The sequence below is a fragment of the Sturnus vulgaris genome, chromosome 6, assembly GCF_052056855.1.
Source record: "Sturnus vulgaris isolate bStuVul1 chromosome 6, bStuVul1.hap1, whole genome shotgun sequence".
Lineage (NCBI taxonomy): Eukaryota > Metazoa > Chordata > Aves > Passeriformes > Sturnidae > Sturnus > Sturnus vulgaris.
Genome location: NC_142248.1, coordinates 16,763,441 through 16,776,273, shown reverse-complemented (window position 1 = coordinate 16,776,273; position 12,833 = coordinate 16,763,441). Strand labels below are relative to the sequence as shown.

Genomic DNA, 12,833 nt, shown 5'->3' with positions numbered 1-12,833 from the left:
TTATAATTTATACTTGCTATATTTGATGACTTAAGAAGGGACAGGAAATTTGAGCAGAATCAAATTCAGAAGTAAAGCTAAACTAAAGTTATCTTGATACTCTTACAAAAGTAAATGCAAAATATAAGCTCCTTTTATCCTTTAGTACAGAATATGAGATTGTATGCTAACACTGACAGAATCATAGAATGGTTTGGTTTGGAAGAGACCTTAAAGATTACCTGTTTTAAGATACCTGCCATGGGCAGGGAACTTTCCACTTATCCAGATTGATCAAAGCCTCATCCAACCTGGCATTGAACACTTCCAGGGATAGGGATCCATAGCTTCTCTAGGAAAGCTATTCCAGTGCCTCACCATTCTTAGAGTCAAAAACTTCTTGAAATCTAATCTAAACTAACCCTCCTTCAGCTTAAAGCTATTTCTTTTGTCCTATCGATACATGTCCATGTGAAGTCCCTCTCCAGCTCTGTTCTGTAGGTCTGCTTAAGGTACTGGAAGGTGCTGCAAGGTCTCCCTGGTGCCTTCTGTTCTCCAGTCTGAAGAAGCCCAACTCTCAGCCCCTCTTCACATGAGAGGTGCTTCAGCTCTCTGATCGACTTTGTGGCCTTCCTCTGCACTTACTCCAACAGGTCCATGTCTTTCTTGTGCTGAGGACACCAGAGCTGGATGCAGCTCTGGTGCTCTCCAGGTGGGGCAAAGCTCTCACAAGGGCAGAGCAGACAGAGAGAATCACCTGCCTCAACCTGATGGTCAGGTTTCCTTTGAAACACGCCGTGCATTCCTGAGTCATGTTGATCGTTTCATTCACAAAACACCCCCGAAGTCTTTCTCCCTAGGGCTAGTCTTAATCCTGTAAGGGCCATACTTCTCCTTGCTTGGACACATGGATCCTTTAAAAAATTTTGGTTTTATATTTAAGCCTCACTGGCTCTTTTTCCGTTACATTAGTATTTGCTTTTTCACCTTTTGAAGGAACACTTTACCAATATTGTTGCTATCACACCACTGGAGAATAAATAACATTTTCTTTACCTGTACAATTAAGAGTTTTACCTGTAAGGATTGATTAATGGAAAAAACATCTATGTTGATATTAGCTATACAGAAGATTAAATCACAATTTATATAATTAGCAGGAAGAATGTGAAAGAACTTAGAAAATTTTGGTGCAAGCTTTTAACAGCTGCTAACAAGGAAGCAAACACAGAAACAGTGCAATCATTCCATGTCAAACACACCGACACCTGATTTCAAATCTAATATGCTGCACATCCAGATATTTTGTTTAAGGCCAAATAAGCACACAAAATGTGTCAATAGAAGGGTATCCTGCATTACATGCCACTTAACACACCAGTCTAAATGAATGCATTTACTTATATAATACACTCTACTTCTGTTTGAAGACTAACGATTTTTGCACACATTATTTCTCATAAAATTTTTGCATTTTCTTGTGAAATTTCATTACCTGCACAAGTTCAGCAGCTACATTCAGCCTCACATGTAGAGGCAATTCCTGAAGGGCCTGGACCAAAAACTGGCAGTCAACAGAAAGTGCAGAGAACTGCAACACAATTCAAAATAAGTACACTTGTGAAAAAAAACAAAACAACCAACCAAACACAAAAACATCCATCAACAAAAACCCTCATAATTTTAATGTATTACATCAAATTAGTATTTGGGATACTGACACCATCCTACACACTAGGAACAGAAGAACTGTAAAGTACCTTTAAATACCACTTCCCAGGGAACAATTATTGTAATATCTTAGAAAATAAATAGAAAATCTTTAAAATTTGAATATATGTGGATATTACAAGAAACACTCAAGCAGAGTCTCACAGCCATTTTAAGAAAAGTCTAGAAGACAAAAACATATATTTTGCAAAAATTTAGGTGACTTGGACAAGGAAGATAGCGGCAGAGATTGAGACACTTTAAAGTATCCTGATAGAGAAAACAGGAGACTTCTATTGCTGCACTCCTTTTTATTAAAGCATAAAGAATTCATAAACAAAAAATATAGTTGGTGTCCTAATTATTTAGGGCATGAAGTTTCAACCAGTGGATATGAACTGTTAATTTGAAGGAACTAGAATGCTTCACAGTCCAATATATGAATACACTCCTACAGGTTTTGTTACAATCATTGTATTAAACACTCTTCTCTTGAATACAGCTGAAAAAAGAATGCTGAATTCCTGTGCCAGTAAAGCAAAGAGACAGTCCCTTATTTTCTCTTCACTGGAGGGCTTTCTCGTTCTTTCCTCCCAACCTTACTTAAAAACCGAGCCTGCGGCTTTGATTAGTCTTTAGTAGAAAAAAAAAGGACAAGGCCCAAGGACAAGAGCCTCCAGCATTAAAGAGAAATCGGTAAAAATATGCAGAATAAAGAGTGCTATTATTGTATTAACAATTTGTTGCTGAACGCACAACTGCCTAGATATTCTGTCCCAGGTGATTATCTATATAAAATCATTTGAATGATAATTCTGTTACCTGCTTATGGCATATACTTTCTTTATCCCATTCTTTCTCATCAGTAAATCGAAACTGTGTAAAGGAATCTCCTAAGGAAAAGAAATTAAAAATATATTTATTTTAAAAAATAAAAAGTTTTCTATGAAGTTCCCAACCTAAAGAAGTAAATTCAAGAAATAAATCTCACCTCTTCAAAAATTTTCAGTTAGTATTAATGCTGCTTGTATTCACAATATTGAACTTATTTATGCCAAATTTCTACAGGACTTTTAATCACTTACTGCAAAACAGTACTAAAAAGGGGCAACAAATGCAAAACTGAATGATGAGGTGTTAGGTGCCATGCCAACATGCAAGATTTTCATTCAAAAATCCAATTTGGACAACATACTAGGAATACACACAGTATGCACAAAGTGAATTTCTTATGAACATCTTTGAAAGTTCTGTAGATAGATTTTCTCTTAACAACATGCAAATATTTCTAAAAATGGATGATAAATATTTTTTTAAATCACTTTGTACAAGCCAGATAAAGACTTCCTGTTGTCTGGTAGCTGTATTCTCTCTCTTCCTTGAACCACTCCCTCCTCCAGCACATCATCAAAAAAAGGCACTGAACCCCAAATTCCAATTCATATGCAAAAAGGACTGAATTAAAAGAAACCCTTAAATAGGACTAATTAAATTAAATACATAATTACAAGATCTTCTAACCTATCACATTCGTTCAAGCCAGTAGAAACTTTTTCTTACTATAAGGGATACTAGATTATCATTTTGCTTGAAATGCAATTATTTTTTTATTGCAACACCATGCTGTGTTACAAAAGACAGACCTGCAAATTTATTTACTGAAAAAAAACCATACAACAACACCAGAAACTTAAAAAAACCAGTAACGTCTGTGACAGAGGAAACATGAAAGAGTAGGGTTGCAAGATGATGGCCAAAGGTATAGAGTAAGAGCAAGTTAAGGTGTTTCTTCTTAGACTGCAATTTAAGGATAAATAACTATTTCCGGAGTTGTATTAAAAAAAAATAAAAGCCACGCAGAATTATTACTTGGAGGAGATGAAATTTGATCCTGAGAATTAGAGAGCTACTAAGTTGGTCAAGGGTCTGGAGATTCTCTCTGATAGCATGGGGTGAAAATGTTTCTAAAACCATGGGAATTGCATACAATAGATTCAGGGGGTGGAAAGAAAGGTAGGGTCTGGTAGGCCTGGCAAAGGGAACCAGGCCCTGGGAACGAATATTGAGCTTTATTTTTTCTAGATCATGTGAAGCTACACCTGTGTCATCATCATATGATAAATGATATGATTGTTAAATGTAATTATTGTTTGCTAATTGAATATAATTATTGTTTAATTGTAATAAGAATAATGAGAAAGGATATTTGGGGGGGGCTAATGAAAATTACAAGAATTCATGCTTGAATAAGATCAATGTATACAATAGAACAATATGGGTTTAATAATTAATATATGGTTCTATTATGAAAAGGGTATAAAAACATGTTCATCTTGGATCCATGTCAGAGTGAGATGTGGGTCTGCACTCCTGATTCCCAGAGCTCTTCAATAAAGCACCTGCCCATAATCATTCTGTGATGATGTGCTTCATCTCCTTCGATAAAAGGCTGAGGGAGCTGGGCATGTTCAGTGTCAAGAAGAGATGACTGAAAGGGCTCCTCATCACTGTCTGTAGGTATCTGAAGGGAGGGGGTCAAGAGGCTCTCCTTGGTGGTGCCAAGCAATAGGACAAGAGGCAAGGGGTACAAACTGATGCATGGGAAGGTCCACCTGAACATGAAGAAAAACTTCTTTCCTGTGAGCACTGGAACAGGTTGTCCAGGGAGATTGTGGAGTCTTCCTCACTGGAGATATTCAAGAACCATCTGGACACAATCCTGTGCCATGTGCTCTGGGATTACCCTGCTTGAGTAGGGAGGTTGGGCCAGATGACCCACTGTGATCCCTTCCAATCTGACCATTCTGTGATCACCTGTAAGTCACTGTGATTTATTTCAGCAGTTGGTTGAGAAGCAACAGGTCTCTCTAAAAGAGAATGAATGCTCTAGAGGAAGTTTTCAATGGCTTTACCAATAACTGATCATCTAGCTTTCATTTGGCTCTCACCATCCCAACTGCCGCTCATACCTTTGTTGTTTCCTGAATCATGCCCTTAATCCTGCAGACAAAATCTGAACATATAATTTGCCTTCCCCAAAATGGCTTCTTTTACATTCTCTGCCTGTCCCAAAATGTAGGAGAGTGCAAGCTTTCAGCAGTTTTACTCAATAGTGCAAGCATCAGCTGTCTTCTGTTTTGCAAACAAAATGAATAAGTAGCAAAATGGCATAGCAATTGGCGTATTTCTTTGCCAAATAATGAGAAACAAGAGATCTAATCATCCTTCAGGTGGAATTTAAAATTTATTGGCCACGAATTTTAAAATTTTTTACCATCTAAAGTGCATTTCTAGTTCATTGCTTTTCACGTATAGTCATTGTGTATGCAAATATAGTCATATATTAGCAACACTGAGTACCTGGCACATCCACCACTATCATTTTCAGAACCATTACAACAAGAAAGTGACCTTCTCAGCTGAATATCTGTATAGATATTTAAACAGATATAGATATTTAATGGATATTACCATGTCCAGCTTGAATATGCATTTCTCTTTTTTCAATTGCTTTATCCAACATGGCTCAGCAGTAACGTGCTGATATACAACCTTGCCTGATCAGCTATGTTTTGATTTACATTCAGTGTCTCCAGAGATAACTATTTTGAAAACAGCCATTACCAAGCAGTACAAGTGCCAGTAATTAAAAAGAAGCACTGAAATTAACAATTAGATATCTAATAAGGTGGCTAATTCCACAAATGTTCAGTTCATACAATACAAACACTAGGTTCCATGTTTTTTCTAGGGATGCTCAGCAGTGTGAAAAATAAAAATTTTTATGCATCTATCTGCAGCTGCAAACACTAAAGTTGAGCACTCAAAGTTGTCTCACTACTGACAAAGGCACCTCCCCTTTCATTGCACAAGAGGAAATAAATGCCTCTGTTTCAAAATATCTAGAGTACTGCTAATACATAATAACTAATTCTAAAAACCAAAGAAATAAAAATATTAGTCTCCCGATTTTAAAATGAGTATGAAAATCTGGAGATTTATGTTTTAATAGCTCATATATAAAAGGCTATATTTAGTTACATTTGCAAAGAAGTCATACTAAAAACAAAATGGTCCTCAGTCTTCCTAGTACTAGAACAACGGCATAGGTACTTTCTTCCAATAGTCCCAAGACTGCTCTAGTTATTGCTCACGCTGCATCAAGTAGGAAATAGGTTTCTCTAGTGATAAAACACTAAAATTAAACTAAAGGATTAGTTAAATGCTTTCAGTATCTGAGAATGATCAGATGTAAACTAGCTAAATCAACCTACTTCACCTGGAAAAGCCACTGGGATCAATCCACTGGTTTATGAGTGTCCACACTCACAAAGTTGGTAATCACAGATCCTCAGATTGATATTGTATTGCTGAATTAAAGAGTATGACTTAAACTGCAGTTTAATTAGGCTCTTTAAGTAAGTTAACAAAGCATGCCTTTCAAGTGGAAAAGCATAACTACAATTCACAGTAGCATATTTAATGCAAATTAGGTCAATGAGAATGTTAGTCTAACCAATTATCTTTTCACAAGTTCCTTTACCCTGAAAATAACCTCCTTTTATGCCATGAATAGTAATCAAACCACTTGCAATAACTCTTGAGTTCCTTTCAACATAAAAAAAATACTTTTCTTCTTTAGAATAATTTTTATGTTACCTACAAGTATCATTTGGCCTTCAAATACAGAATAGCTGAAAATAATGCATTCAAGTAAACCTTACACACGGTCTTTGGTAACAGTCATGATAGGCCAATTTTAAACAATATTGTTTATTGTTTAAAATGTGAAATTATTATGAAAACTAGAACTAAACAGTTCTAGCAGCACTAAACCATTATACTTTACTACCACTTAAATATATCATAAAGCTAAATCAATTCATTTAAATAAAAGGTATATTTCCTTTTTTCATTATACCAATTACCTTTTTCTACAAGTATTCATTGAATAACAGAATCAAAACACATCCTACCTGTAAGCTATAATAAATATTTTCTCATTTGTGAAATTTAAAGTCAAAAAATAGAAAAATGGAAGAAATCCAGTTTTCAGCAAGAAAAATTCTATCAGTGGAATGATTTTATTAATTTAAAACTCACATCACATAAAACATTACTGAAGACAGAGGAGAAATACTCTGTATTCTTAGAGATGAAATTGGAGGATGAGAATAGCAAGGAATTAACATGATCCTTCTAAGATTGCCATGGCTGTAAAGAAGTGCTGCAAGTGCAAATATAATTCTCTAAACCCACTTTTTAATCATAATCTCTCTTTTAGCCCCCTTTGGGTACTGACAGGTACTATAAGGTTTTCCCCAGAGCGTTCTCTTCCTCAGGCTGAAATCCCCCAATTCTTTCAGCTTATCTCCATAGGATACTGATAGCAAGGGTATTTGTAGCCTGCACTGTGAACTACAAAGGATATTTGTAACCAGATTCAAAACGAACAATACTCTAAATTATTTCCCCGGCACAACTATTCAGCACTACTAGTCACATTTTAAAATAAAAACATCTGACCAAACCGCAGGATTATCTGACCAAGGCTAAATGGTGTCTTCAAAATTTAAAATGTGTCACAGAAAAAAGAGTGAGAAGGAAGGATCTTTGGAAACCAGGGCTGGTTCTGGAACAAAGAGTGTCTGTTCAGTAAGAACAGAAATGATTTAACACATAAAGGAACTGCAGCCTATTGAAATCAAAGACAGATACCAAATTTTTCAAATGAGAAGCACGGTGAAGCCAACAAATTCCAAAATACACAGTGGTTCAAAAAGAAAAAAACCCCAAAACCACACACAAAAAAATCCCCCACAAATCTTCTTACTAAAAACTAAAACAGAGGCTAACGAGTCAGGAAAACCAAACAAAATTATACTGAAAGAAGGTTTAGAAAAACAAACAGTAGTACACTTGTTTCTTTACGAATTCCAGGTGACTAAGAAATAAGACAGAAAGAACTTTAAAGTTCCTTCTTAAGGAACTGTGTTTAAGCCTTTAAAGCTTTAAAGAGCTAAATGACAGCTCCAGGGTACTGGGAACAGTGAAAGGGAAACTGGGGAAGACAATGCAATACCAACTCAATATGTTTGATGGAAAAAGTAGAAACTATCAGAAATTTAATGGCTATGCAGATAAATATAGTATTTTAGGGAAGAGTCAACATGGCATGTGAATGTAAGACAACTTCTTGAAAGAAGCAAGATATCCTGCACATAAGCAGGATATAGTTCATATAATTTACATGCATTTCCCAAAGCTCTCACTGACATCCCACTCCCTTTCCTATCCAAGACTTCAGAGCAGAAAAAAGGAGGCTTTGTATGAATAAATAATTACCTTAAAGTAAGAAGAAAAGACTAAATTGTCAATTTTCACATTAAAAGAAACAACCTGTGCAATTATCTGGGTTTCTAGCTGTTTAATCTCTTCCCTCCATTAAAATAGATGAGAAGAATAAGAGGACAGGATGAAGTAACAAAATTTGCTGATGATACCATGTGTTACTGCAGATGAAGGTAGGCTGTGAAGAATGACAAAAGAACTCCATAAGATTAAGAAAGTAGATTTTAAAATGGCAAATGAAGTACTGAAAATGCAAAATTCTCATAGGTAGTTTAGAGCTAACCAATACCATTCCAAATCAAAATCAGTGCTACAAAGTGTGCAAAGCAGCAAACTGTGGAATTCTTAAAAAGGCAGGAGGGAACAACACATAGAACATCACCACATCACTATCATGTATTACCTCGAATACTGTGCAGAGTCTTGGTTTCCCAAGCCCAGTCTCAAAAAATGTAACAGTATTAGAAAAGGCATAGAACAGATTCTGGATCAGAAGCAATTTAGTGCCTTAAGCCAAAGGAGTGGAACCGAGGGAACATGAAAGAGACCTAAAAACAGGAAAGGCATTAAAAGGGCAGGTTGGGACTAACTGCTCATTGTCTCTTCTCTCCTAGAGGTAGCAAACGAACCCAGCAGGTACCAAACTCAGATAAAATGTGGCAAATCTTTATAACTTGAAGCTGGTGCTGGGACTCCATGCCACCAGATAGTACAGACAGCACAACATGCAAGGAGGGATATAGGATAATTATTTCTAAACACAAAGATTGCACATCTGGCTCAGCAAGTGTCTCAGACATAAACTATTGCAGGTCAAGAAAGAAGGGAAAGTAGCTTATGATATATTACATTCAGGTACCTTAGATTAGGTGTCTCCAGATGGACTGTGGGTCTGCTTCAGTAGAAGCAATTCTAAACAAAAGAAAATAGCTAGGGTTTTATTACCTTTAGAGCTCTAGTCTTCTCTTAATTGACTATCTTTTTACAAGAAAAGTAAGGAGGAAAAGTAAGCAATTCAAAAGTTTATTTTTAGTCTGTAGCTGTGTTCTTTCAAGGCAATGGACATTTGTGTTTTCTACTTTTTTCCACATTTTCTTAAATTTATCACTATTTTTCATATGTATTTTTTTTATTAATTACTTCATTACTACAGCTTTTGGAATGATGCAAAAATGCAAAATATTAAACTAAAATGCATTGAACAAAAAGGTAACTACAGTAGTCTGGTTATTCGTAAGCATCAATCCCATCTCCTCCAGTATTCACTTTTTTAACTGAATAAAAAATAAAATTATATTTAAGGTTAAAGTTACTGATTTCCCCATAGGTAAGCTTAAACTTTTCATTAAGTATAAGCTAGTCACCTTAAATATTTACATTTTTCCTGATGCTTTATGACATTTTCTAGTGTCATTTTTTTCAGGCCACTAATTTATAACATACTTAGTGATTTTTAAATGTCACTGCAGCCAGCTTGCAATATTAGACCAAGTATATAAATCCACAGGGCATACTGTTTTTTGAGCAGTACCATTCAAGTAGGATTGCTGCATAACTTAATAATAAAATGAAGCTTAATTACTGCATAAATACACAAAACCAATGAAATTTGTGATTCTTCCTAGGGGTAGGGACAGAAACTTCTTTTGGTAAAAGGGAGAGAACTCAGTTTTTTGCTAAGACTAGATCCAACAGAGGAAAAAGTAGCTTAACAGAAGAGTTTGTGATCCACACAGACTGACAGTTTCAGAGAACTAATGATCTGGCCCTTTGTGAAGACACTGTCTTCTCCAATACCATATAACCAACTAATATCAGTCCAGCACATGTCCAGATCAGGAAGCAAAGCTGAAATTCAACACTGGAAGAAAATAAGAAATGGCAAGGTTCCCACCCACAAAGAAAGATTTGCATAACATCAAACTGCAGAACTCAGAAGAGGAATCCATTTGCATTTGCTGGCACAAGGTGCTCTTACATTCTGGCTTGTGAGGAGAGACATCATGAAAAGAAAAGAATCCAAGAGGAACAACATTCAATCAGAATGAAAGACAGTCATCCCAAAAGATCGCTGGTTTGCCCTGCCTATTTACAGCCACAGAGAATGGGCACTGAAGGATGAGGAAGAGTGGAGATGCACTCCTGTGCATTCTAGTAAGCAAAATTACTGCCTTGAGACCTTGGAGCAGACAGTACCTCTAAGCTCACACAACAACTTTAAAAGCAAAATGACAGCTTGGATGAAGAGTTTAGTTTTATACTGAAGTGAAGTTAAAACTGAAACAGCACCCTTCATTGATACTTTAGACTGTACAGCTTGCAAATAATTCATCATTCTATCCTGCTAAGGTTTGATACTTTGAGTAGCTAAAAAATATATCCCATAATGGATAGCTGAACTTCTGCCGTTCATTAGCAAGGTTTTAGTTTTTTCTAAAGTATAAAAGAAGACCAATTTTTGTAGTGTTTCCAAATCCAAAGTTTAAGTAAAATATGTGTTTCAAAAACACAATAAAACTACTGTTGTTTAGATACCACATGTTATGCTAGCTACAAGGAAGAACAACAGAAACTGCACGTTAATAGTTTTGCTGAGTTGTAGAATGGCACTCATTGATCTAGGTTCTTTACCTTTTCCTATTTAAGAAAAGTTCCTCCCAATTATTTTTGTTAGAATTATTGTTCATTATACTTTCTGCATAAACAGTGCACACAAACGTATTGCTCTATTGTATCTACGAGTTGAGAACATCATCCAACCAGATTTAGATGCAGGAATATATAAAATAAGTCCCCTTTATTCCACATTGTACCTCACCCACAAAAATCTACTTTTAGAAAAAGAATGCCCAAACTCCCACGACAATCATCTTAGAGCAAGCAAATGAACAAACTTTAATACATTATTTTAACCAGATTGCTAGTTTTTAATTGCAATAATAACCACTAATTGACACAATTAGAGAAAAAAAAAAATCTCATATCTGCAGTCCTTACGTGCCACACAAAAGCTGGAAAATTTCTCTTTCCCTCTTCCCTCCAATTTTACAGCAGACAAATCATAGAAGTTTACAATAGATTTGACAGTTGAACATCCAAACTTCCATTTTAGGCATTTAAAGCCAGCCTTAATGTTGAATGGTAAGTACACATGTTATTTGACATTCCTTACATTATTAGAAGTTCCAAACAGAAAATAAATCTAGATTTTTCTTAGTGCTACAGTGTGATTCCTTATTCTTTGGCAGAACATTTACACCAAAGAATATAACTGCATGATTAATAAATATTCTTTATGATGCTGTTCTGACTATTTTTACTACCATCACATCCAAATTAGTACTATCCTTCCCTAAAGCACAATTCACTATTCATGTAGGTGGTACATTATGCTCTGTCTATGGGACTATCTTTCAAAAGTATTCATAAATTTTATACAAATGTGCAGGCCTAAAAATATTCAAGCAGTTTGATATAGTGAGTATGAGGCTTGGCTTTGTTGCATTTATGAGGGTTCTGCAAGATATGAGACATCAAATTACTAACATGAACTGGCAAGATTTTTTTTAATGAAACAAGAAAAATAACTTCAGAAAGAAGACAGGAGGATTTTCTTCTAAAATGTTAATAAAAGTACAAGGATTACAATTAGCAATAGTAAATCTTGTAAAGCTCCAGTTCTGTAAGCATGCAAGAGCCTGGAAAGCATTTCTTTGTGTGTGCAAGTTACTCATACCCCTTCAAAGATAGTAGTGGATTGACCTACCAGAGAATTCTGAACATCAAATTAAAATTAACAGCAGATAATAAATACTTGTGGTGAAAATTACAAGCAAATAGCATACTGGATTTGCCTTATCAATGGCTTAGAAAGCAACTACATTCTTGGTCCAAATTTACAAAAGTGTGCTTTTAAAAAAGTTATGATTGCCTACAGTGGAATTTTTCCATTGCTACAGAGCAAGGTCAATGCAAAGTTTCAAAACCTGTATTAAAAGAAATTAAGAGTTCTTCTGCAAAGTGAAAAGAAGAAAAATAATTACTTACTATCTATAATTCTCTGTGCCATGTTAAAAGGAAATTGTAGCCACATACAAGCTTCTGCTCATCTTTTGTATTAGGTACCTTGAGGGATTTTCTAATAAATTTGTTGTAAGTAAATAAAGACTGGGTTAGCTCACCAGTACTCCTCATGCTAACCTCTGCTCTTGTGCCTTTGTCTTGAACATTCTACATTCTATAGCTTACAATGCCCCTTAGCAACAAATCCTGTAGCCTTCTTATGCAAGTTCTCCTTGCATAGAAGTGACAAGACCTTCAGCTCTCCCACAAATTTAGAAACAAGAATTGTTAGTGCAGAATAGAGAATTACAGGTTTCAGGATGACAAATACCATCTGGGCTATGTATTTACCACTGACACACAGTGTTTCACCCCTCTGAAAAATGCAAAAATATTGATTTTTATTTAATGATCTTCTGTATTCAAAGAGCAGAAAATTTAAATGTGCATTTTAATGTTGATCTTTAAATATTAATTTGAAGATTCTATTTTCCATCACACTATTGACATACCATTAAACAGCACCATAGCAATATGAAAATTCAAGTTTTAATATATTGAAGACCATGACATATCTGGTAATGTTGGCTAAATTGAAAAATCATCTGTATCCCAGCTATTCACTAGACATAGTTGCTTTCTGTTGTTGTTATTTGTAGTGTTTTTTCTATGATCTAGTTCTATAGAGTTAAAAAAAAAATTGCTTGCACAACTTTGGCCCCCAAGGACAT

General features: G+C 35.3%; 1 protein-coding gene across 1 annotated transcript in view; it reads right to left on the bottom strand.

The window, feature by feature from the left end:
- The window catches only part of AVEN (apoptosis and caspase activation inhibitor), an 82,400-nt gene that overhangs the window by 1,490 nt on the left and 68,077 nt on the right, over window positions 1–12,833 (bottom strand). The window contains exons 3-4 of the mRNA XM_088167193.1: window positions 2,512–2,582; window positions 1,475–1,570 (exon numbers count right to left, since the gene is read on the bottom strand). Coding sequence (XP_088023319.1) covers window positions 1,475–1,570; window positions 2,512–2,582 — 167 coding nt within the window. The remainder of the gene's footprint in view (window positions 1–1,474; window positions 1,571–2,511; window positions 2,583–12,833) is intronic.